General features: G+C 38.0%; 1 protein-coding gene across 2 annotated transcripts; it reads right to left on the bottom strand.

Moving 5' to 3' along the window:
* cpeb4b (cytoplasmic polyadenylation element binding protein 4b) lies at positions 1-27,567 on the bottom strand. Of its 2 annotated transcripts, XM_065287243.2 has the most exons (11): positions 26,925-27,567; positions 25,089-26,239; positions 17,111-17,201; positions 11,866-11,916; positions 10,526-10,549; positions 7,904-8,074; positions 7,707-7,796; positions 7,427-7,545; positions 6,902-7,016; positions 5,683-5,864; positions 1-4,006 (listed from the first exon to the last, which is right to left on the bottom strand). In XM_065287243.2, the coding sequence occupies exons 2-11, from the start codon at positions 26,187-26,189 to the stop codon at positions 3,779-3,781; spliced, it is 2,172 nt and encodes a 723-aa protein (XP_065143315.1). In that variant the 5' UTR covers positions 26,190-26,239; positions 26,925-27,567; the 3' UTR covers positions 1-3,778. The 2 variants fall into 2 exon arrangements, with proteins under 2 accessions (XP_065143315.1, XP_065143316.1); XM_065287244.2 differs by lacking the exon at positions 10,526-10,549 and having other exon boundaries at positions 26,925-27,558.
* Between the last annotated feature and the right edge of the window lie 211 nt (positions 27,568-27,778).

The raw sequence follows: 27,778 nt of genomic DNA, 5'->3' as shown, positions 1-27,778 counted from the left end.
TCTTGTCACAGTTAAGTTTTATTCATTCAACATTTCACATTACAAATATTTAAAAATTATGCATATTGTTATAAATAGTTGGCTGCAAACAATTAAATAACATTAGATTTTTCTTTTTCGTTTCACTAGCACTTACAGACCAACTCCTAGAATATGAACATTTCGTATAACATAACTTAATTAGAAAGGAAAATACAAAAATAGGAACTTATAAAGTGAAATGACAATAAAAATTAAGGTGATATCTTAAGTAAAAAAATGCTATTAATAAATACAACAACCTTCCCATACACAGTTAAAAACTATTGAAATTTTGCCATTAAGTAACATCATTAACAGACAGATATTTAAATATTTATTTTCCTTCAGAAAATGTGAACCATATATTGTGGAGCACAATATAGCAATTAGTAAAAACTAGACACTTTAACATATTAAAAGCTTCACCTCAAAAATATAACAAAAATCTGATCAAAATTATAAAAATTAATTATACATTCCAATTAAAAATATACCAATAAACAGCTAAATACATTATTGACCTAATAATTACAATGCGATCGATCACAGTAGCTTGAAATAAACAAAATAAGCAAATGAGCACAAAACCTTTAATGTTTTAAAAATAACTTCAATTATTTTATATTAGTACAAATAGTTTGATTTCTCTTTTCTTTTTTACAAACACCAGCATGAAAAGGATTACAATAACAGTAGAAAATGACTGTGAAAAACATATTAACATCTTTAAATGTCGGCAATTAAAAATGGCATTAAAGAATTACATTGCAAAGAGTCTTCTTATATCTGGAAAAAGTTCAAAAAAAGTATTGCACATAACAACTCGAAGTTAACTTGCAACATTTACCACATTCAAGTCTTAAGTTCCCCTTTCTCCAAACGGGTTTACTGATTTACTTCAAAAACAGACAGTGGGGATGAAATTCTCAAGTCTTTCCAAACAGCGTACTTAGATAGAAGATGCTTTCGTCCTGCACTGCAAATTCATTCGTTCGGGTTTTCGCTTTTTTTAGGATTCGACGCGTTTCTCTATGCGCATCCTATATATGGGATACGTCGGATTACGGGGAAGGCGTCGAGAATAACATGGGAAGGGTGCAGGGCGTCGGGCGGCCTTAACAAATTAAATGTTTAGAGAAACATCTGGTGCACAACCACAACAAGTAATTATTTCAATAGCTAATTCGTGTACGTCTTTTTTCTCATCATGCATGCTAAGGATTACAATAGGAACTAGTTGGCAGTTCAAGAATATATAGAGATTTTCAAATGGTAAAATATCTAAACATCAAACATCCATTCTTGTGATACGAGGATCAGCCTAAACATGAACCAGATTTAGCATTCTCCTTAGATTATAGTTTATATTCCAGCTATGGAGAGGAAACCAGAAAGACATCCAAGTAGGTTAGCCGTTTCCGCAATATTAACATGAACGACAACGTGTTCTTACCATGCTGCTGTCGAACGAGTTTAAAATCATTTTTGCCATCTAGTGTACGAGAGCCAAGACCTTAAGCGGTACACTACGCTCTCTCTCTCTCTCTCTCTCTCTCCTCTGCAAGATTTGTCGCATCAACACAAGTGCGTGCTTTGTTGTAAAGATTCCTCAGCACTGAAATGTATAAAAAGCATAATTGAAAATAATATATATTAAATTCACTCCGTGTTTTTTTTCTTCTCTTAAAATGAAAATTTCCATATATGCAGATCTCTCAGTAACAAAAGTACAAAAGCTACCTTTCACAATGTGAAAAATTGAGGTATTGCAAAAAGGAGTTTTCCATTTGTGAAAAATGTGCCTAAAATGACTGTCGAAAAACAAAAGTATTTAGAAAAGTAGTGCATAATAAATGTCGTTTATATGTGCATGACAAAATAATTTAGCTAGAAAACACTGTACCAAAAAATCAGCAGGCCATGTATAAAATAATCTTTTTTTTTTGCCATCTCATTAACAGCAAATTCTTCAAAAAAGTGTTTAACTTCGAAAATGTTCAACCACCACACCAACAAGCTCAAGTGATAGTGCTGAACGGGCGGCGTCGTATCAAAACGCCATCGTGCCAACACAAGGATCAATTTCTCACTAGTGTATCAAGTCGTTATTGATCACTAACTCCCTGACTTTTACTCTAGTAGCTGTAAATCTCTACCAAATTGGATGCGACTTTACGTTTCACGTCTGAAACCTGACGCCTGGCGTAAACTCCTTAACAATACCCGACCGACCAGTGAACTACACACCACACACGTCTCCTTCGTTTAAACCTTTGGAAAAGCGCCTAGACTCGCGAAAAGGCCGACGCGCATTGGTTTTTCACTAGTGTTGCTATGATTTTAACTGCATGCTGATCAATTCAAGGCCAATCTTTGGTTTCTGGAGCCCGTCTGGTCTTTAGATCGGATGGGACGAGGGTTGACGTTATCACTTCTGAAGGAGAAAGAAAGCAAGAAAGGCAATGTCCGAGGTTCCGCTAGCTACTACACAACCATCTTTGGTTCCCTAATGTCTAAAAGTCAAACTTCGGCAGGTGAGAGTTGGGGGGCAAGGGGGCCAACGAGCGGAGAGATGCATTGACTACCTTCAGATATGCTCGACACTCAGGCTGAGTGAGCACGGGTGCTGGAGGACAGGAGGTATATTGTTCGATCGTTTCTTTTTTTTTTTTTTAAAAGTAGCATTCGCTGTTTGCTTACGTGTACCTCACTTTGGGTTCTGGGGTTTCTGGGTAAAGGCTTACGAGACACATATTGCGAGAAAGACAGACAAACGAAAACAGAGGCTTGCTGCTTACAGCCTGAGAGAACAACGGGTGGTCCTATCTTAAAACCGGACCAGAAATTAAGTCCCTTACGTTCGAACCAGCTTGCAGGCAGACTACTGCAACTTTAACAACACACATACACACACACACTCCACACCGGGATGCAGTTTCACAACCGCCGTCGGAATCTAAATATCAAACTAGGAAGTGACAGAGCAGATTTTCTCAATGTGCCATTTGCTGATGTCATTTTCCTTTTCTGTGGTCCTGGGGGTAAGGAGGAGACCAGCTTGTTTGTTTTCTATTAAATATTTGACTTAAACTAGCAGCTAAGCTTGAGGTATTAGTTTTCTTGCATGTCAAAATAGAGATCGAATCCAGACAGCCGTTGTCGTCGTCAGGAAACGTTAAAGATTAGCATGGTCTTATAGAAGTAATGATACAAAGAGTCGAGAGAATTCGCTTCTTTAAATCCCAAGCTTTGGTTAACAACTTAGATCTTAGACAACACATCTGCACTCTGGGAAGCAAAGAAATAAGTGCACTCTTCTCACACCTTTTCTCTTCCTATCTGCTCCTTCGCCTTTTCGATTAAATTAAAATAGGACGTAATACTAACAATTGCAATGTGAAGAAAAAAAGCCAATTCTAACGTCATGCAGATACTTACTGACAAATTATACTAATACTCAATATATTCACATCTCTGTGCACTTGAAAATGAAATGAGTTATAAAAAAATAGAGAGATGGATTAGACATTTTCTTTTCCTGAAACTTTTTTTGGATACACACATCCATTTTTTTTAAATATATTAAATGACAAATTAAAATTGTAGATTTTTCGTTTGTCTCTGTCTTTTTTTTTTTAAATCAAACTAAAAAGGAACCAGCAACAGAAAAGTGCATTTATTCAGATGATGATTTTGCGACTCCTCCTAAACCTACTCTCCTCCTCTTTCTCTCTCTGTATCTCCTGACCCACCAGGTTTAGTTCCAGCGGAAGGAGATGTGGCGAGGTCTGTCGCCGCCCTCTTTCACCAGGGGCTTGTGGAACTCCCGGCCGGCGCGCGAGTGGATGGCCGCCCAGCAGTATTCACAGTAATACTGGAGACAGGTCACGTTAGCGCAGAAGAAAGGAGCGAACTTGCCTCCGCAGCGAGTCCCCTGACATTCATCGCACAGCTGGTCATCCAGGACGTATGGCTTCACTTCCACCTGTATAAAAAAGTATCAGACTCTTTTAATGCTTAGCCATTTTCTCAAAAAATAAAAACCTTTAAAGTTTTATAGGAGGGATGCATTACGATTAATCGTGATTAATCTATAGCAGAATACAAGTTTTTGTTTCCATCATATGTGTGTAAACTGTGTATAATAATTATGTATATATAAATATGCACACATGCATGTATAATTTTAAATATATATATATATATATTAAGTATTTATATTTATAAATTATACATAAATATACAAATGTATATACACATGTAAACATTTCTTAAAAATATACATGCATGTGTGCGCATTATCTATACAAGTTATTATACACAGTTTACACACATATATGATGTAAACAAAAACTTTTATTCTGCTATAAATTAATCGTTATGCATCCCTAGCTTAGAATATAATATTTTGATCATGAAAATGTTTCACCCAAATTTGAATACAGTCCTCAGACATCTAGATGTTTTGAATTTTTTTAAACCAGATAAAAAGGCAACATAACAGATAGTACCATAATGCATATTTACTTTAATAACTCTTATTTTTGATATGCAACCCTGAAAATTTTATTTCTGCATTAAAGCAACAAGTATTTAAAATTTGAGTCCCACATTACCACCTTGAGTGTGCATTATTTTTGAATAATTAAACGGCCCATACTCAATTATTCCTTATGTAATGTTTACTCAAGCAGTATGTAACAGTAGTCACAGTATTTCTTATGCTATAATATAATTATTATTGTAATCCATTAATTTATTTTTAAAAAGGCATAAAAACAGTAAAGCACTTCATAATTTTATTTTATTCAAATTTACAGTTATTTACTTTCGAGTAAAAAAAGTTTTAATGGCTGAAATGATCACCTTGGTCATTTCCAACATTTAAATAGAACTTAAATGTGCCGACTTAAAGGGACAGTAAGCAGGATTTTCCCCCATCTAGTGGTGAAATTGTATTTTGCATTCAAACGAATAGTGCTCTCTAGCGCCTCGCTTTTCTACGGTAGCCGTTATGTAATCACTGATCTCATTGTCCGTTTCAGCTAGTTCACGTGTTCTGAATGAAAAAGTGTTGTGGAAACACGTTGCGGTAGGCTACTGCTTTTTGCCCCTCTCTGCTATTATAGTTATTCAATATGGCAGAATGACATGGAAGCATTCTTAGACTTATCCGTTCAATGTAAATAAAGAAAAGAAATTTTAAGCTTACAAAAAATAAAGAGTCAGATCATTGGCAGAGGTCATTTGACACCAATGAGGACATATTTATAAATAAATTTCATTTCAAATTCATTATAAAAATACATTGATTTTGAATAAAATATTTAAAAAACTACACCATTGTCTGTTTAAATTTGGGTATAAAAATTCAGTTTATGCAAATTCACAATCTATCACTGCTGTTCAAAATGGTGAAGCGTGCAGAACTCTCTGAAAAGGAAAGACTTAAAGCACTTCACGATATTGGATGGTCTTTGAGACAGACATTCTTCAAGCGAAACATGTTTCTGTTTATCAGTCAAACCATGTCAGAATGTCACAACTAGGGTTGGACCATAGTCCAAATTCTAAGTGTTTGCAAGGCTCATGTGATCAATGCGATTTCATGGAAGGGGGAGGAGTGTGCGTGGGTCTTGTTTTGTGGAAGTCAGCACTGACCCGTTTATCGATTTCTCCATGCTGCAGTTGTACAAAACGAGCACTGATAGCAGCAATGTAGCTCTGCTGATTAGAGAAGGCGACCCGCCCTGCACCCTTAGGGTACTTCAGCTCTGGGTCTGTGTCAATGCCTGCGTAGCACACGCCGCCATACAGCCTGTCCATGATCATCGCCAGCTCCACTGTCAGAAAGACAACATGCTTAATATTTCATGACTAATAACATCATGTATCTATTACAACAAAGCAAATGACGACTTTTAGTAAAGTTACATATTACGTAAGCTACTTTGAAAGTGTAGCTTGCCAAGATACTACTACCACATAAAAGCTGTTCAGCTATAGTTGAGTTTCCTTTTGCTGTCATTCACAAGTTGTTGTATTGTAAAGTTTAGAGTTACTGTATAATGAATATACAAAATTACATAGTTATATACAGATAAAACCGTATTATTTACCTAAACACAATCAAAATCTCACTTAGGGCAACAGGATGAAACTGGAACACAAATTTACAACTAATAAAGCTAGAAATATCTAACTTGAAAACCCAGCAATTAAGTATTTAAAGGTGCTGTGTGTAGATTTCAGCAGCATTTAGTGGTCAGACTGCAAATTGTAACCAGCGTCTCAGTCCACCATTAACCCCTTCCCTTAAAAACACAGAGACACAACGGTAGCTGCTAAAGGCTCTTACATTTTTAACAATTTGAACTTTGGCGGATTTCCACATTCAATGTGCTTTACATAAAAAATTAGAAAACAATGTATAAAAAAAGTATATGTAAATCATATTGCATTTCTGTCAAGAGATCCTCCTAAAAGAGATCCCCCCCTTTAACAAAATGCGTATTTCAACACAAGAAAGTAACAGTTAAACACTATGCAGGGATATTTTTGTTAGTAAAGACTAAATCTGTGAATTGTTTAGCATATGAGAAAACAGTGTGCGAAAAACTGTGCAGGTCAGCAGTTTGACACGACAAAACTAGATTGCATCTACTAAAAGGTCTCCCCATTGCGCACAGTGGGATATGGGTCTCTTGCTGTGTAGACAGCTGGTAATGGCGAGAACGATCATGTTGCGTTGAGTTATTTCCTGTTAGCGTTGTTTAGGTATAAGAAGTTAATTACCAAATAATTATTGCATAATCCAGCCCAGAAACTCATCTATTTCTGACAAAACTTACAAAGATAAAGTTCATGTCAACCAATGTACCTGCACGAAGCGGGCGCGGCACTCCACCCACAAATATGGTCTTCCTTGGGTCCAGGGGCTGTGAGCCATCCATCACAAAATCACTATCATTAAGATTCCACGGGCGAATTTGGACCTGTTACAAAACAAAATAAAACAAACGTTTAAGGTATTATATACTTATATATACATACATTATATACAGTTCAGAACTCACCACAGCAATACTTTAAGGGGCGGTTTCCCAGACAGGGATTAGACTAGTCCTAGACAAAAATAAATGTAAGAGCTGTCTGAAACTGAAAACAACTTGCACTGACATATCTTAAAATACATCAGTGCCCTTTGTTTTGCCTTAAAATGCACACAAGTAATGTTTTTAGTAAGGCATGTTGGTTAAAACTAGTTATATTTCCTAATTAAACTAAGGTCTAGTCCTGGTTTAAGATAATCCCTGTCTGGGAAACCACCCTTAGATGATATTAGTGTATCAAAATCAGTGTTAAATGTTTTAAGCTGAGGTGCAGCTTTATAATTCATCCTTACAGGTTTGTCTTTAATAGTAGGGCTGGATACGCATAAGTAGAGCTTTCCGTCTTCCTCGATGCAGGCGTCAATAAGAGCCTGAACAGAACTCTCATCTTGAAACAAGAGGAACGCGTAACCTTTGAAAAAATGAATTTGAAAATGAGTAAAAAAATCAATGTTACTGGTACTAATTAATAAATATATTGAATATATCCATTTTATTTATCCTTTAAAATATTGTAATGTTTAATATCTCACAATACATTTGCTGGCATTGACAAAAATGATAAACGCTAACCTTTTGGTGGGAAATATGACTTGCTTTCTGCTTTGTGAGGCCAGTCCACAAACAGATGCCCAAAGCGGCGAAAACTAGCTGTTATCTCATCTGGGAATTAAAATATTGCAGAGGTAAGAGAAACTTAGCAAGCAGCTATTATCAAAGCCAAAAATAACCATTTATAGAGTAAAAGTAAGAATACATATCCCTAATACCTTCATCAATGTCAGGGGGGAGGCCGCCCACAAAGACCTTGCGAGAATAGCGCTCCACCCTCTCTCCGTTCTGATGAGGGAAGCAGTGTGGAGAACCGAGGCCTGGCAGGCTCGGATCGGATCTCTCCTCGTCTGGGAAGCCATCTTCCATCGGGAACAGAGATGAGTGTCCTGAAGAGGAAAAGGCAGATGTTTGAACTTGGCTTGGAGTATCTCAGTGTCTATGCTGCATCCCTGGCACCAAAGAGTAAGAATTAATCACATTGACTGATTATTTTCAGCACAAGCAATATTGAGAAGACAGAAATGTGAAATTAAGAGATTTTTGTGTTTGTGTAACCAAACAAATCATAGCCCACAGTTATGAACCAATGATTAAGCAGGACATTTGTTTTATACTGTATATAAATGAACATTGAATGTTGAATCACTTTGTCTGAATTGTTTTGAAAGGATTAAAGTAATGAGACAGACAGATGGCTGCAACCGCAACACTGACATCTAATATTCAATAAATTACATTTATAATTACTATTATTGCAAATAAATAAAAATAAACAACTTTCAACAGTGTAATATAACTAATTAGCCGTGATTTTTTAGACACATTAATATGAAGTAATGTGCTGTCACAAGTGTGTGTATGTTGGCTGTTTTACGACAGCTATATGTGACAAACCCACATCAGACAGAACTATTAATTTTTAGAAATATATACACCACTAGCAAAGTTTAAATATACTATACTCAATTTATGTTTCTTTCACACATGCAACCTTTTCTGTATATTTTCCAGCATTATTCCATTTAGGGTCTTAAGCAGCCAGAAGACATCAGGAAATGTTTTGTGACAGATTAACTGTTTGAGTACGGTTAGGACACAACTGCCGTCAACGAGTTTGAGCCAATCACAAAGCCACAAATGAGATGGTGGACGTAGCTGACAGATTACACCTAGACTTACACCTAGACTCCCTCCCTCATAGTTTTGCCATTTCAATGTTATTCTATAATGTCGACAAAGTGAACAAACACAGATGATGTTTTACACAACAAGCCCTTATTAGTATGAACACTACAAAGACATTCAGACAACCTTATAAATTTATACGTAAGTGGAAACGAAAATAACTGATTAAATGTTTTTCAATGACTCTGGGTTCACTGTCAAGGAGCAACAATCACAAAACTTAAAAAAAAATAAAAGAACTAGTCAGATGAATGAAGCATAAATTTGAAGTAAACATTATAAAACTTTGCATAATCATTTTAAGTTGTGTGACTACATTTATGTTAGACTAGTGCAAATACAGAAATACAAATGAAGAGTTTGGTTCCAAAACGCAATAAATGCCATTTTTGAAAAAAATGAGTTACTGCCAAAATCAGTGTTATATCAGGTCAGTATATAAAAGTAAATTCTTAATTTTACGCAAAATGCAATATCCGACGTGTTATTCTGTCATCTTTTCTCCCTTTTTTCCCAAAACGCCATAAACGCCACTCCTCCTTTTCTACAGAATGCAATAAATCCGCTCCACAATTCACAGCGCACTATTTCACGCAACGTAAACAAACAATGGCGGTGCATTGAGTACACAGAGTCCTAGTTTTCCTCATCTACTTTGTACTTCGTGATCAACAAACAAACAAAAACAAAATAATACTTTAATAGCATTGATAAACCTGTGAAAGAAACGTAAGCCATCAACTTTTAATAATTTACGCGAGAGGCACTCTGGAGACGATCGCTTGTTCTCCCGACAGCATCTAGCTTCTCTCGTGCTAACACATTGACCCCAGGGGATCTTAAGAAAAACTTTCCATAATTTTACTCAAAGTCAACGAGAATCACAGCTGATCGCTGTGAAAAATATTAAGGGACGACGTCAAGTATAACATAAAAATAGTGGTTTTCATCTTGTCACTTGTTATAGAAAACACGTTTTTACCGAAATTTGTCAAAATAAATTTATTGCGTTTTGGAACCAAACTCTTCAAATAAACTTTGACGCAACAAAGAGCTGGAACTATCTAATCATTCATTGTATAAACGGATGCATACACGCTGCAATGAAACTACAAGTGTGCTGTTCCAGACACCATTTGCCCTTTACGGCTACATTTTATAAAATGGGGGTCCGACTGGTGATCAGGTTACAGAAGAATATTTTGTCAGTCTATGGCTGTATCTGTAGCCCTGCAGCATAGCAGTGATAAAGGGTGAGGGGTATTGGATGTAATATTAGTCATGTCCTCTGGCTCAATAAACTCCAGTAAATTTCCTCCTGACGTGACAGAATACAGGCCTGAGCTGCTTCTTATAAGAGTTTATATAAGAGATTTAGCCACAAATGCCGCCTGAATATATGAGTGTGTGTGTGTGTGCGCGCACAGAAAAGCCCAAATCAAATTGAATTTCACCAAAAAGACAAAAAACAAACACTGGAGCACAGCAGGAAATAGGGTTGATACAATTGATACACAAATGGAAATGAAGGCTGCACGTGTACATGCAAATGATTATCAATCCCCCAAACAAATCATGCAGACACTGAATTATTTCATTTATATTTATAGAATATATTTTTGCCGATTTGGATTGTTAAAAGATTCCTTTACCTCGTCGCCTCCCATAATTCCTTGCTGCATGTAAAATAAGATGATCACAAGTAAAGTAACACATCGCAAATGAAAATAAAACTCACTACAATTTACAGATTTTAACATAAGAGTGTGTGTCATCCTATGTGACAGGCTAACTTGAATAATTATATAATATTATGATGTACTGTGTTTACATGAAAAGCATATCAACAGTTCACTTTCTATTTCTTCATCTTGGTTTGTTAACCTTACTAGACTTAAAGGGACACTTCACCCATTTGCATTTAGCTTTGTATAGTTAGAACCTCAATCATGTTTTTGAATGATCATGCATCATTTTCTGAGTTGTCGCTGAGACAGGAGAAATACAGACTTCAGTGTTGCACTTCCTTCTTTCAATGATGTAAAAATCATCATTTTGCATCATTGAAAGAAGGAAGTGCAATATCTTTGTTGAGGGAGTGAGACTACAAACACCCCTTTTCTCGGTCAAATAGGCACCAAATTCTAAATGTATGTTACATTTCCACTACAAATATGACACACTTTTAATAAAGATTAATGTTTCTACGGGTGAAATGCTCCTTTAAATGGTTTAACTAAATTGTTTAGATTCTCTTGGCTCAGTGTCTAAAGATTGAGTAAATTATTTTACAAAAACAACCTTGTGTTATTCAGTCTACCTGTCAATTCAGAGCCACTGATGATTAGCAAATGACACACTGGAAACAAGCTACATTTTCAAAGCTATGTAATAGTGTTTTCAAACACTGCTATAATCATTTTATTTAAACGACTAAGCAGCTTATAGCTTTGTAATCTGAGACAACACATTATAAGTACGGCTTGACAACTTAAATTGAAACCTGTGAATTTTACCTAAAAAATGTATACAGATATTCATCCAATTCTAAACATAAACTGGATTAATTTCATTTCCCAGTAATACATTTTTGTATTTATGCTTTAATCTGGTTAATGCATGAAGGAATCTTTCTATGAGAAAGGAATAAATTCTCTGTATTCTTAGTCATGCTGAGGGTGTGAATATTAAAACAAACAGACGGTGGATTATGGGAAGCCATCAGCAAAACTTCCATATCCTTCATGCTTCATTTGTCTTATTTGTCTTATTTCGTTTGCTTTACATTTACGTTTCAGCTAACAGCAAGAAATCAACCCGCTAACTCATAAATGAGAAAAAGTGGCCCAGCAAGGACTTAAAGAAGGTTAACACTTCTTAGGCACAAACATTGATCTTGCTGACTGTGTCAACATGCAGCTTGTTGGACCCGTCCTTCCACCCCCTTGTTTGAAACACTAACACACCAAACCAATAAAATAAATGTACATACCGTTTATGGGCAAGGGGCTGTCTCCTCCTGGATGGGTGAATCCGAGGCGACCTTTGGAAAGAGAAGAGTATAAATCAATTGCAGGAATGAAATGACAACACATCTGTCTGGCATGTTCAACATGTGCTTTGCGTCAATGCACAGTAGAGTGACTGGCCTCCAGTTTCAAAGTGTCCACACCCATTTGAATGTTTCGAATATGTCTACCATAAGTTAGGCTTAATGAGCCATAGCTAAATATAGCACACAGGAACATAATAATGGAGACTAAATTACCTCTGTCCTGAAAAAAGCACATACTCAGATGAAACTATCCCACACTGCTGCCACAAGGAAAAAAGTCAGTCATCAAAAGCAAAGGTATGCAAGGTTTCCTGTGATAAAATTGTCTTCCAAACTGCCTGTTTTTGTATACTTCCCAATACACCAGGGTGTATAACACTCTACCGATCTAGATCACTTTAATCTCCTGCTGAGCTCAGCAACATTCGGCCTCCGGTAGAAGAATGAGAGGAAACTTTGAGTGAAACCAGCACGGCTTGTATGGAGCATTTTACTCCAGGGGCATGCTGTGGTGTTAACATGGTCCTCACAGCCCCCTTCTTTTACCATTCACCCCGAGAACGGGCTGGTGGCCGGGACCGTCACAGCATTTTGTTGCTTTAATGGGAACAGAGAGTTCTTTTACAGGCACAAGGACAAAGCTGGAAGCTATTCAAAGCAACTTGTACACTGGACTATTTCTCTTCCCCCGTCTCTTGTTCTGTCATCTCTGCCACACTGGGTTTGTGTCTGCAGGGTCACATATTTGGATTTGGTGGTTAGCACTGGTCTGTTGACCCTGCAAGTTGGCCTAATTTGAATATTGAATGGCAGTAATGTATATGCCGGAAACACATGTGGCAAAAGAGGACACTCACAGTCCGGTTAATGTGCTTCAGTTGAAGCAGCTAATATAAAAAAATATTTATTTGTGTAGCTTTGTAAATGTAAACAAATAGAACAATTGCACCAATATGTGATTGCAGCAATCATGAGACTTTAGCCTGGATTTCACATATCCCATGAGCATCCCATGTTAATCGGAATATTCAATGACATGCTTAGGCGAGTTCGATTTTTTTTTTACCAGAATAGAGTCTTTAAATGAGTGCTTGCAATAAGTGGTAAAGTAGTGCACCACCAATCCCACCTTTGAAGAGGGATTGTGAGGGCAAGTGAAGGCTGAAGGTCAAGTTAAAGTGGGGCGACTTAACGGTGCTCTTGGATATCTACCTTTCGGAAAAGTTTGTTTATTCCACCCTGGCCTAAAATTTCAACATAACCCAATAATATCTTTAACAGTGATGTAGGCTCTATTTTAGAAATAAACTAGATGTTTTTTTAACAATTAACAAAAAAGAAAAAAAATTCTCTAATATCTATATAATAAGTTACTTGTAGGCCAAAGATTATAAAAATTAAAAAGCGCATTTCTACACTATGACTATAAACAACTTCCAATCTCCAAGGGCTGCAACAACTAATCAAAATCGCAAAAAAATTGGTCATGAAATTCGTTGTCAATAATTTTTTTTTTTTATAATCAATTAGTTGGTCTGTGACATCACATGCTCCCGTGTCAGCTTCATACAGTGGCAGCTGTGCACTTATATTTAAAGTTAGGCACGTTTTTTTTTCATACAACGCCTGCTGCACGTTTATCAGGTGCTTCTTCTCACCGTGCGATAGCATGGACATGCGTCCGCTTCATACAGCACCAGCTGCATGCTCAAAGTCAAGCATACAACGCGAGCTGCACGCTCAAAGTCAGCCATTTTTTCTTCATAAAACGCAAGCTGCGCATTTATCAGGCACTTCTCATTGCACGACCAATAGGGGTGTGCAAAAAAATCGATTCACATTTGAATCGCGATTCAAGCTTTGCCGATTCTGAATCGATTCATAGAATTCCAAAAATCGATTCAAAATTTTTTTTGTAATGCCGTTTTACTATTGTCCTGAAATGAGTTTATCTCAGTATTCCCATAGATGACGCCGCGTCGTATTCACTCTGACGCCTGCACACTCGTCACAGTGTTTCCCACACATTGACTTTACTTGGGTGCTGTGCTTAGTTATATTAACAAGTGCCCAAGTATTTCTGGCGTCACATTTTGTCTTTTTTGTTTTTCTGTGATGATGACACTCTTTAATAATGACATTTTGTGTGCGACATGATGAGCTCGGTGTCCGTTCACGTGCTCTCTGTTTCGCAATGAATTGGGATGCGACGCGAATAAGCTCATGTCACATCCTTCATGTTTCTGAACTTGAGCAGAGTTTTACCATTAGAGGACTTCACGGAGCACCCGCGGACCGTATGGTTCCGGGTTTGTATTTGAAATGGTCAGTCAGGTCCGGGTCAGTCAAAGTTAAATTACTTCGGGTCCCGAGTCTGATTAGTGAGTAAAACCCGAGTCGATCGGAGAATGACCGTGAGCGCTACCGTGCTAAAGCTCGCGTGCAGTTTCAGCGTGCCGACGGTTTCTATGGCGATAATACGGGCTCTTTTCTAACATTATTAATAAACCATAGCTTTTCCAAAATCTATTGCACTGAACGAGCAAAGCTCAAGCTGACTCAAGATTTACAAAACGCAAAGCTGTAATGTAAAGTCCCCTGTAACTGGGACAGAAAGTAGACTTTTGAATCTGAAATAATGAGTGGATTTAGCTTTTTTTAATTGGCAAGAGAGAAATAGAGAGGCACTTTCCTTGCTTCTGCTCTATCTAATAGAAATAATAACCATTATAACACCAGTCACATTTATAATCTATAGACCTGCACTGTCTATCATTCATATACTATATTATTGTATTTAATAGAGTTTGATAAAAGGGGTCATCTAATTGCTTCATATCAGTTTTTATTTTTGCATAAAGACATAAAGTAATATCAAACTACATTTAATTTGTTGTGTTTCTTTTCTTTAAAATTGTATATCTCCTACAATCAGTCACATAGGAAGAAGTAAACTACATTTACATACTGTGAATCGTTTTTTAAAATCAAGAATCGTTTTTGAATCGAAAATCGATTTTGAATCGAATCTTGAGCCTAAGAATCGGAATCGGATCGAATCGTGAAATTTTCTGAATCGTGCACCCCTAACGACCAATGCAATTTAGTTCCTTATTTAGCTATAATAAGTGAACGTTCTAATTAAGTAAATATTTAGGTTTATATCAGATTAATCGATTATAAAAAATAAACGTTAGTTGCAGCCCTACAATCTCCTATAACCACAGTGTTTGTGAAATGTCTGTAGCCTCAGAGTTACTGCTGTAGAAAGAAGCTCTGGCTAAGCTCTGCTGCACAGACACAACCATTTGTAGGTCAACACAGAGTTTTATCTCTCTCCTCACTCTGTGTGTGTGTGTGTGTGTGTGTGTGTGTGTGTGTGTGTGTGTGTGCGCGCGCGTGTGTGCAGGAGTGCAATGATTCAGCGCTAATGGGCAGCTTCACACAGCTGCGCTCTCTCAAACCAAAAACTGAGAACCACATCTGATGTCAAGGAATAGCAAAAACATCAAAGTTTTAACAAAAACACCAGCTGACCACTGGGGTGGCTCACGGATCAGATCTTGACCCTCTTCTCTTCTCAATATACAAAACTGCTCTATGCACATGACTTCTTATACCATTGCTAGGCAGATGCCATGCAACCCATCAATAAAACACCATTCCTCACCACTCCAACTGGATCCTCAATTCTAACACCTATTAAGTTTGTAAGTGTGCACTCACATTAGGGCAAACCCAACCAAACCGTGCCCCAGCACGATTATCCCCCCTCCCTACTCCCCCACTCGCATGCACTCACACTGTACTTTGAGCAATCCGAGCCTGGGCATGCTTTCGTCATTAGGATGCAATTGTTTTGAAGAAAAAACAGGAAGTAAAGTACTCTCTTTACACTGGAGCCCATCGTAATGTTAAGTAATGCTAAGTTATTCTGAGTCGTTTGGTGCACCACGATACACAGCCCTCTCACGTTATATTGCTTATTTAATCTGTCGCGTGGGCAGCTTAGACGTTCACGTAACTCTACTGCGCGCATCAGAAGGTTTTTACGAAGGCAGATGAAGATGAGTGGTTTCGCAATTGACATCTCTCCTTTTGAACCACGCTCTGATGATCAGCTTAAATTTATTACCAACATGACAACAACCGCTTGGTCATTCAGGTATATATTTATACATTGTATAAATGGGCAAAGACAAAAAGAATCTATGGCCCGTTTACGGTTTTGTTATAACAGAGAAATGACCATATTTTCCAGACTATAAGTCTCACTTTTTTCATAGTTTGGCGGGTTAGGTGTGACTTATACATCAAAATTATTTCATTTGAACCAAGACAAACCATTACAGTCTACAGACGCAAGAGTCTGCTCTGTGCTGCTCCTGTATTTATGTATTTATGTAATTCAATGGATTCAGACTTCGGGACCATTTTGAACTTGATTTGGCTTGTCATGTTAATTTAGCCTATTCAGCCTCTCAGGTATGTTCTGTATGCTATTGCTTATGTAAATAACTGTTAATTTTACGTTAACATGTACGGACACCCATTCAGGCTGCTTTTCAGTGCAATTGTTTAGTTGAATAACTTGCCTTTACAGATTAAATGTCTGTTCTTCGGCTAGGATTTTGTGAAATAATGTTCTAAATAAACACGACGTATAGTCCAGTGCGACTTGTATATGGTTTTTTCTCTTCAAAATGCATTTTTGACATATACTCCGGAGCAACTTATAGTAGGGAAAATACGGCACAGAAGGCCGAAGCCAACAGCAGGGACCATAAAAAAATATTAGACCTAATATACGTTCCAAAATACAGGCTGATAAAGATTAGGAAAAACTACTTGGGCTTATTTATTATCATTAGCATGCATATATTACTGCTTTCAATTATAAGTCCTACACAACCATTTATTGCAATCAGTTAGGGTGGAACCATCAAAGTGATTGTGCAACACTCAAACAGCTTTAAAAAAAAAAAAAACCTGTCGTCCAGCACTGGTTATAGAACAGGAGCTCCAAAAATCTTCTGGCTGCATAAAAGCCAGTTACACAGGACATTGCAACTCAAAACACATGTGAGTGGCTGCATAAAATTAACTGCTGATGGGACAAAGGTTTTTGGCCATCAATACGGTACTTTGACACACAATCTACTTTCTCAGACGCTTATCTTACCTTTTAGTGTGTCTTGCTCAGCCCTCATGATGTCAATCAGAGAGTTCTCCAGAGAATGCATGTTGAAGCCATCGAATGATCGGGGACGATCCTGTTTGGGAGGGGAAAAGGACAACGGGTATCAGACAACAAGAAACAATGATGACATTTCTCATATCCCTAAGCTCAGCAGGAGTATCCCTTTCATCTACAATAGAAAAAGCGGTTGTGCTTTTGTTCCTCTAAAGAGAAATAAATAAAAAAGTAACAAATAAGATGTGTAACAACTACTAGCTCGACCTATGGATTACATGACAAGTCTAATGATTGGTGTGAACTTAAAAGGTCAAGAAACTGCCTGAGAACACAAAAAGCGGCTTTGATCAAATTTGATAAAAACAGATTAAGATTCCACTTGACATTCTACGAGAGTTACATGATTATTTTATTATAGTATAAAGTAAAAAATGTTTAGAAACTTAGATTAATGATTCAGCACAATGTTTTTTTAAAACTAAACCAGATATTGTCGGATTACAAAATTAGGTCCTGTATTTATTTAACTCAGGTCAGGTTTAACACTCTTCTACTGTCAACCACTTCTTGTATAACAAATCAAGGCATTTGTGTTTTACAAAGAAAGTGTATCCACCTTATTTTTTATGTAGATGCAGGCGTCACCATCTTTGAGCTCATATGGGTAAAACTTCCAGTGAGCCACTACAGCTAATGGTAGTCCTGTTGCGAGGGATACAGGTCTGCCGTTTTGACTGGCATTTTAATGCTTATTATGAAATCCAGGAAGATCGGCATAATTTGTGCAGTTAGAGGTTGCCATAATAGCGGATACAAACGCAGTAAATCTCTACAAAACATTTGATTTAACCATAATACACACACAAGAACTGAAAATGTGTGGTGCACATGCATCTATTAACTGTATCTACACATCCATCCAGTAAAACCTTCATAGAAATTGACAGTGAACAATAAATACAATAATTATTCAAAAACAACTAATATTATGCTGATAAAAATATGCTGATTTAGATGGTTTATTTAGTTTGCTACTATATATTATTACAAAAATGAGATTACAGTACAGAATATATAGTCTGCATAAACTGCTTATTAGTTAATGTTTATAATAGTTTGCGATGTGTTTGCGCGTACTTTTGTTATTTTAAATATTTTTTATAAGCAAATAATTTTATACGCTCATGTCTTATCTACTGCATAATAAAATTTCCATAAAATGAAAACAATACTGAAAACATGTACCCGTAAAACTTAAAATAATAGCCCCGGCTTTTATTTTCCCAAACCTAGCGACACCAGGCGTCTATAAGAGACAGGCTTTTAATTTAATTGTTCAAGCATGACAGCAGGAGGTTACCACATATTACGTTTTATTTATAATTTGAATGTGTTTAACAAATTAGTTTGTGTAAAAATAACAGTCTTAAATTATTGGCAGCATAAATAAAGCAAACGAGGATATGCTTTTTATTGGTTGTTGCGTGAAAACTTACCCAGATACAACTGTCCTATTTTCTGATTGGCTATAGCTCTTTTTTGTTCTTTTTTTATTGGATCGCTCGACTAGAACTCCAGGGGAGACGGGCTTGAGAGAGAGAGCGGTGCGGTTAGATACATTTTGGGCGCTGCAGCATATTAAATATGATAAATAGTGTTTCCGCGTGAGAAATACAATGCGTGGTGGGAGTGCATGCATGACAAAAGACTGAAAGCCCAGCTATTATCAGCGGCCTCAAAACACTACCGGCCCACCGGGAAAAAGTCCAGACTCTCCCGATTGCCACTTCACTATTGTCATCATCACTTCAATCCTGACGACGAAGCTTGTTGTGTTGTCATAGTGATGAGTAACGGAACGACTGCGTCTGTCATGTGACATCTACCAGTAATCAAAACTTTAGCGTGTGACATTTTTAACCCATCACCTGAAAAGGTTAAAAACAATAAGTCTCTGTATATTCCATGTACTAAACAATCGAATGAATGTCCCACTTTAGAGATACTGGTATGTATCTGTGCTTTTATATTTGCGGATTGAAGACCCGGCCGTCACCACAGAGGAACAACATGAAACGATTGAATATATCTTCATGTGATATATCAGGACACTTCTTAATTTTATCCTCACACTGGCTCATACATGAAATTATGACCGTAATCATCCCGGAAAACGCCGGCTCTGGTTTAGTGACCCATAATTCGCGCAAAGCGTCATGTGGTGTAGGAATAGTTTGGATAATTTCACTACAAGGAATGGCAACATTTTTAAAACAGGTTTTCTGAATGCCTCACCCATTTGGCACTGGTCAAAAAACAGATAGCTCTAGTCCACACTATTGTTTGCGCCAATGTTGGGATGCTCAACCAAACAGCTGAATTGATAGCACCACAGGTCCACAGTGTTTACACTATTAGGGAACAAGCTATTTTAAAACCGCTGACTTTACAGTCTTTGAATATTAAGCTAGGAGAAAGGCCAGCATATAAAAGAACTGTAAAGAGTATGCTTCAAGACTAAGACAACCCTTTAATAAGCCTCTTTATTTAACCTAACAGTTTTTTCACAAGAGGCGATATAATGCCAAAAACACCTTCAGAAGCGTTTCGAACGCAAGGCTTTACTAAAAATAATGCACCTCCCTTGTATTTGTCAAAACAAGCAAAACATGATACCAAGGTCAAACAATCCTCGCTTATTATTACACAAATAATTCATAGCTTGAGTCCAGGTAATGTAGTGTACCTGAGCTTCAACATAACAGCTTCTGTTGTAAAGTGCCCAACTAGACTGGAGGGTGCCGTGATTAACCACACAATCTGCTCATGCTCAGTCACGATCCGGCATCTGCTGGGATCTTCAGAGCAGCACTCATCCCCCTCAGCTTAGAGAGGATGTGCGCTCACGCAGTGCACTTATGCTACAGCGCAGGGCTGGAACACCGAGAGCGGGCCAAAGGCCATCTTCAAATAAACGCATACTACACTCCACTAAGAGCCTTTTGATGAAGAACCGGCCCCATAATGATTGGCACCCCGATTGAAAAAACAGCCAACCCATGTCTTATTAAAAAGGTGTTAATAAGCATATTCTGCTAACGCGAGAGCTATTTTGGGTTTAACTATAATTAGCCTGTGCACAAGGCTTGCTGACTCAAGGTCTTTACCCACCAGGGGCATGTTTTCGGGTCATCAAGGTTCACACACAAAAAGTCAGCTGAGAGCGTTCAGAAAGGGACCTTGATGAAACACCCTGACTCTAGTGATTAAGCGCGGCATGTTGCGTTTTTTGGGGGGAATGACGTTAATATGAAATGTCACATTAAACGAGTGAAAACAGGGAAGGGGGATGGAGTGGGCAACTGAGTCTTGATTTCAATTTTTGTCACAGCGAAAGGTATTTCAAAGCCGTCCACAGTAAATCACTCGTAAAGCCTATTAATCCGGTCTTTCCACACGGTTGGGAAGGCAGGGGGTATGGAAACTTTCCACAGTGGAGCGGCTCTGCTGATAAAGTAATTAAGGTGTAGAAAGAGCTCTCGGTCAAAGAGATGGCATAAAATAACCATGACCGTTGCGCTCTGGATTCTATTTCAGATCTCTTCCCATTAGAGAACTTTTAATATGACAAAATACCATTGAAAATGTACAAGGTTTTCAATAGACAACTGAAGGACATGAAAAGTAAGAATCTACTTAGGAATGGCCAGAATGAATTGGTAACTAGACAAAACATACATTTTGAAATTGCTGTCCACAAAAAATTTAATATGTAAATGGACATTATTCAAATAGAGAGATCATTTATTTTCTTCCAGTACAGCATTAAATAGACATTACAATAGGCACTGTAAAAGTATGATTCGAATTGAAATAAAATGTACTTTCCTTTTGACTTTTTTTAATGTAAACACTTTAGTCAGACTGAAATAGTACTTATTTGTTTTTTTTTTACATTTACGGACCTGGAAATTTTGTTTTGCCTAGCACGTATACGTTTTAATTGCATTAACCAGACTCAGCGTTGTGTTCCAAAATTTAGTCGCCTGCTGTGAGCTGAGATGTGTAAATATTTGACTTCCCAATACACATTATGTCATGAATACTTGGTCAGAGAGATTAAGCACAGAACTCGACTAAGCAAAGCCTTGAGCTCAATTATAGCAACTACCCGTGTAAACGTGCTTATTGTATAGAAGACAGCAGCTTAGACAGCTTGCACAATATCTACTTTCTGCATTATTCATATAACAAAAGGTGAATAAACAACATAAATGTCATTTTAGGATTAACACCGCAAACAAGTTTCTCAAACATAAACTATTCGGCTAGAAATGCTAGAAATAAAGCACTTTGGGTGTTTGGCCAAATAAGTAAAGACCAAATAAATTTTCAATATTATTTTTTAGATTAAATAGCAACCAGCATAGATTGAGAGGTGCCTATGCTTTATAAATGCAAACAACACATTAAAGTGTCTGAGAAAGATGCTTTTTTACTATTTTTGGCCAAATAGTTTGGATTGCTGAACATACTCCCTACCTTATATCACATATAGACAACAAAAAATAAAAAGGCACTGTGGTCCTCCGGTATAAGCAGTGTTTGGTATAACTGGTTACTAAGCAATCGGTTATTGTAACATTATTTTTTTCTTGAAAAAATGAAGTAAGGGCTTACTCTTATTTTTTTTGTGTAATTTAATTTTAGTTACTTCCGATTAATTGAACTAAATATACTGTGTATAGACTGTAAAACAAATATATTTATATATAACAATTATATATTTATTGTGTTTACGGTCATAATTTACAGTTTTAAGTTTAAGTTATGATGTTAATAATCCTACCCAATTCCTATCAATATGAAGGGATAGTTAAACCAAAAACGAAAATTCTGTCATCATGCACTTACCCTCATGTTTTAAAAACCTGTATACATTTCTTTGTTCTGATGAACAAAAAGGAAGCTATTTTGAGGAATGTTTGTAACCAAACTGATCAGAAGCTCCATTGATATCCATAGAAACAAAAATTATGAAAGTCAATGGGGTTTCTGATCGGTTTGGTTAAAAAATCCCTCAAAATATCTTCCTTTTGCTCATCAGAACAAAGAAATTCATACAGGTTTTTAAAACATGAGGGTGAGTAAATGATGCCAGAATTTTAATTTTTGGCTGAACTGTGGATTTAAATTGAACAACAACTTAACTAAGTATTAATAAGCAGGTATTATGAGTCTATTGAGGCAAAAGTAGTTAACTGTTAGTTAATAGTGAGAATTGGCCCGTAAAGAGTGACCAGAACAATTTATGTAATTTTATTTTATTTATTCATAAGAATTAAAAAAGCTGTTTTATGCCTATCCTTGTATAATTTATAAACTAGGATTTAGTCAGCAATTTAGTAATAATTAAATACTTAAATAGTTATTAAATAATTTCTTTGAGTAACTTACCTAACACTGGATATAAAAACAGAGTATAGGAAGCTGGAGATTATAATGGCTTAAATCTACAAAGCAAAAGTCTTGGCGTTGCAAATACATAGTGCCCTAACAAACACACAGCACCAAAAACAGTAGTAGTGTGCATTTGATATATATTATAAAAGCAAGTTTTCAAAAAGAATACATGTAAATTAAAAATAGAGTACACCAAATTTGCATGCAGTTCAAAAGATTAAATGTAAAAAGAAATTGTGTCACATCGGGCATTTGTGCAGCCAAATCCTCTGTTCTGTACAATAAAGCCGAGCAACAGATGACTATTTGCCGTGGGCACCTGCGCCCCATATCAATAGCCAAACAAAAGCTGGCCTTGCCAATAAAACAAACAGCTTTAAAATGTCTCCATGTCTGTTTGATAGCTAACTGAGCCCTGGGCATATAACAGCCCGTTTATGCAAAAAAGACACACTTCCCATCAGCCATATTTGTTTTTCTGTTTTCTTTACAGTGTCTTCAATCGTCTAACCTCATCACGATACCCATCTTCGCCACTATGAATGGCACGTCCCATTTCTCATTTCTCTCAGAGCAACTGCTTAATTACACATCTCACCAGCGCCTGTTCATGTGCGAGTCTGTCAATGTGCAAGCGTGTATGCGTGCGTCCAACCCCCTTCAGAGACAGCCTTTGCTTTCACACCAAACATCAGATATTCTTGGCTGAGAGTACACAGAGCCTGTGGAAACTTCCAGCGACATTATGCAGTGCTGGGAATCACATCACGTATTCAACCAGCTGGACCGAATAGCTGCGAATAAGAGCCGCCTGTTCTCAGCGGTTGAAGCCACAGGTCCTGAATGCTATCAAATACCTTTAGTTTGTTCGTTTAAACAGAACACAAAGCATTTAAGCACAAGACGTCTGGCTGACCCAAGTTCCTGTACCAGACGATGATCTTTGTGTCTAAATGGCTCAATAAGAGGATCTTAAAGGCACCTGTTCCTTCGAATCAAGTGGAAAGTATGTAACATCCGGGACATTTAAATGGTTATACCCTTACACAAATAAGGGTCGATGGACCATAGAAATGGCCATGTTTGTTGCAAAGCTGGATGTATAGCTAAAAGACCATTTTGGTGATTCCAGCAAGTACCAACAAATATGTGTGTCTTATAAAATAGACAACAGGTAATTTGTCAAAAATGAAATTAAGGTTGTGACAACAAAACCTTGAGGGACAAATTACAAGGTCTAGGTCACATGCAAATTTTACAAAGCTATATGAAACCCTCAGAATTCAGCTGTTTGTCCTTTTGTGTGTTTAATATAGTATGCAAACAATACTTTTACTTGAAATACTTTAATATACTGCCAATGCGTCTTGTTCTGCGCCTATCACAGTACCCTCATTACATGTAGACACCAACAACACCAAACAGTAGTGATTTTAGCACATCTTTAGCATTTTAACACGTACTGTATTGTAGTACTGCTGCTGTAAACAAAATGCAATGAGCCATTGCAATAATGTCCCATTTAATGTTGTATCAACGTAATGTTATCAGAAAATAAAATGGATCCGACACCAATTATATCAATCAAACGCTTAATGAAGGTATAAAAACCCAATGTCCATATTGTAATTATTTGCTTTTGTAGGATTAGCATAACACCATCGTAGACACTAGACAGCATAATCGTAAGCAGCTGATGTCAGCTACTAAAACCTTACAGTGCTGTTTAGAAAGCAAAACAGGCAGGACCAAGTTAGTCATCCAAGCCTCTGGGCATTTTGCATTAGGCCTAACTCAAGCAGAATGTCACAAAATGCCAGGAAAGAACAGAAACGAGCGAATTACAGCTGCGTAAATGTGCACAAAACAACGATCCACGGTTTACGAGAAAGTTACGATTAGTGATTTTTTTAAAGCCAATTTCTAGTAGGCAGGGTGGCCAAAAGCCAACACAATGCAGATAAAGAGCAGGCCAGGGCTGGGTGTCACACTTTTCATTTCAGTGAATATTTCTCAGTGTTTGCGTGACAACCTGCCCCGCCCTGACATTTACGAATATAAAATACTCTTGTCCTAAAAAGCAGTCTTTGAATAAAATCTAACTTAATTATAGAATTGACCCTGAATGTATGTGTGTTTTTGTTGTGCTCACATTTACTGACCTTCAGCTAAAATTATATTAAATTTTTTGTCTGAAGCATACAATTTACATATTTAGGATAACCATATGTATAAACCCAAACGTACAAAATCTGTGCTCGAGATACTACAAGTGAATTGACTTTTGACAATAACCATTTTGACAATCACTAAAAAATAAAACATTGTTTATATCAATTTTATTAAATTAAATATAAAATGCAAAAGCCTGTTGGCTTTATTGAGTTGTACCTCAAACACCAAAGAACATCAAAATAACTAAAAGATTAAATTTCCTGATCAATATATCATTCCATCAGTACTTATTTTTTTAGCTAGATTGAGTTATCCATATACACACCTGGAAAGGGAATATGTTCTCGCTTCTGCTCTCATCCATCCAGGACTTTGGGTTGAAGCCGGGGCTGGTGCGGGAGTACTTCTGCTGGGGCATGTGGTTGTTGGGGAAAGTCTTCTTCAGAGGTGAGATGGAGTTGAGAGGCGTCAAGCCACCATTCAGGCCTCTGCGGTACTCGCGTCCCTGGGAGCCACCCCAACCACCGTAACCCCCACCTGGGCTCCAGGATGTGGATGAGGGAGAGGGCGAGGGGCTCTGATAGCTACCCCAAGGTGAGGGAGGCTTGCTCAGGTTGTTGGAGAGATGCGGCAGCTGACCAAAGGGGGCGCTGCGGTGAGGGAAAGGCGGTGGGTGGGGGCTGGCAGGAGAACGACGATGCTGCTGGTGCTGACTGTGAGGGTGCTGAAAGTGGGGATGAGGCGGGTGATGCTGCGAGATCGGACCGATCTGCGGGGAGAAGTTACCACCGAAGCCCGGGCTGACGTGGTGGGAGAAATTCTGAAACAGCAAAGGGCCGTTGTTGGCCGAAGCGGCGGGGTTGAAGAAGCCCATGTCGTCGTTTATAATGGTGGAAGCGGTGGCGGGGATAGCGGCCGACCAGTTGTTGAAACTGGTCAGGGAGGAGCTGCTGGACTGGGGGGCCGTGCCCAGGCCTGAGGGCTCCTGATAGTCAAAGGGCGTCAGCACGGGTGACTCCAAACGCAGCTTCTCCTTGCCATTGGTCCCCTCGGATGACCCGTTCTCACCTTTGCTCTCTTCCGAGCGAGCCTTTTCGAGCTCAGAGATAATGACGCTCTCCTGATGGCCAGGCGAGAGCTGCTGCTTGTCTTGGGTCTCTTGTAGCTCCTGTTGCTGGGCTTTGGGTTTCTCTGAGCCCAGAATCTCATCTTGCATGTTGCTGTGAGCAGTGGCTGCCGGGAACAGCCAGGTCGAGCCGCTACTGCTACCATTCCCGGCCGGGGTGCTGTTCATGAAAGCTGCAGGGCTGGGGGTGGCATTCTGGTGGTGGTGCGGCGGTTGCAGGTGTGGGTGAATTCGTACTGGGAAAGCAGACTTGTTGCCAGTGTTGTTTTGCACTAAGACTCCAAACCCGTAATCCCCCATTTATGTTCTCCAGTTTAACCTGGCTCCGACCCTGTTATTTTTCCTATGTCCTGAAAAAGAACACAAACACACATACACATATAGTTAAACCTAAAAATAAACAATGACGCAGTTGGACAGAGCAGAAGCTGAAACATAATTCTTGACACACTGGAAATACTGAATACAGAGAGACTATGTGGCACTACGTCAGTGAGTATATCAAAAATACGGACTGAAAAGAAAAATATAAACAACATCTTCAGGCAAATGCAATATTTGACATGAACAGGCTGTCAAGTATTATAAAAGATTGTTTCTTGAATATTTCCTAAGTTATAAAGGTCTGTCAGGCTCTAATTATAGATTCGTGACGTCTCTTCAGCTAGCAGCTAGCAGGCTACCGGCTTATTCACCAGGAACTACTAAAAGGCTTCATATCCATCGAAAGGCCGTCTCGATCGTGTTTTTCTGACGCAGAATTAACACGACAAGGTACCTTACACGATAAAACACCGTCGCTGGAATGAATTACAAACGCTGTGAGAAAAAAAGTCCTCAGAATTTTTCTCCCTTTTCAGCGGACGAACATTTTCTGTGTGTCGCGAGCCGAAAAATGATGACGTATTATGCTCTCACGCATTAATAATCGCAATACCGCACGAGATAACGCGTATATAATGACATCGTACATTTCATATCGATGATCTAGCGTAAATACGTTTGTCAAAATCGAAAAATAAAATCACTTTTCACCTTAGCGGCTGGTCCAGGCGATGACTGAGGACAGACACTCGTTCCGGTTATTATCGACACGCAATACTAACGCAAAGGCTGCAATAAACTGATGATCTGGTGTTTTAAACTGGGGATCCGACACGAGTGTCTGCTTCTTTCTCTCTTTCCTCGTCTTGACGTGTCCTGCTTTCTCAATGACACAGCCCTGTCTCGCTTTAGCCAGCTGCTAACCTTTAAATCACTCGTTTAAACGATTCTACGTCATTGACGTCAATGTAAAAGCACTAGTTTCGTTACTGATGAACTGCAATGCGTTCATTCGTCGTTTGCATTGTTAAATTTGCGTTTCTGTCTTATTTTTTTCACCAGCGCACTGCTGTTCCCCTTGCTGCGCTGCCGCTGCTGTCCTTCTCTCCACAGCGCAATCTACTGAAGCCAAATGACAAGGAGACCCAGTACACACACACTTCCGGTTAGAGCCCCTCCCCGTTAGGGTAGAGCACGCCCACGGGATGTCCCGTGCTATGTGTTCCACCCACGCTGTCTGTGAACGTGGCGTTTAATTGGCTCATGCTCATGTTGTTCACGCCTTATTTTTCCTAATTTGGATGCGATTCATAATAATGTTTCTGCCCTTTAAGGTCATATGAGTATCAAGGTTTCCGCCTTTACTACGTAAATCTCCTCCCTATAAGGTCAACAAGGCTTCTAATTATTTTGTAATTTTTGGGAAATAGTATATATGTTTGTATGTGTTATTTGTGTATCTATCTATGCTACATCTGACATTTTATTATTTAGGGATACTTGAGATGACCATTTTTTTTTTTTTTAAGAAAATGTACGAATAATAAAAAAATATAACGTTTGTA

Source organism: Paramisgurnus dabryanus, chromosome 18, assembly GCF_030506205.2.
Source record: "Paramisgurnus dabryanus chromosome 18, PD_genome_1.1, whole genome shotgun sequence".
NCBI classification, from domain to species: domain Eukaryota; kingdom Metazoa; phylum Chordata; class Actinopteri; order Cypriniformes; family Cobitidae; genus Paramisgurnus; species Paramisgurnus dabryanus.
Note: the sequence above shows the minus strand (reverse complement) of the source record. Positions and strands in the feature narration are given on the sequence as shown.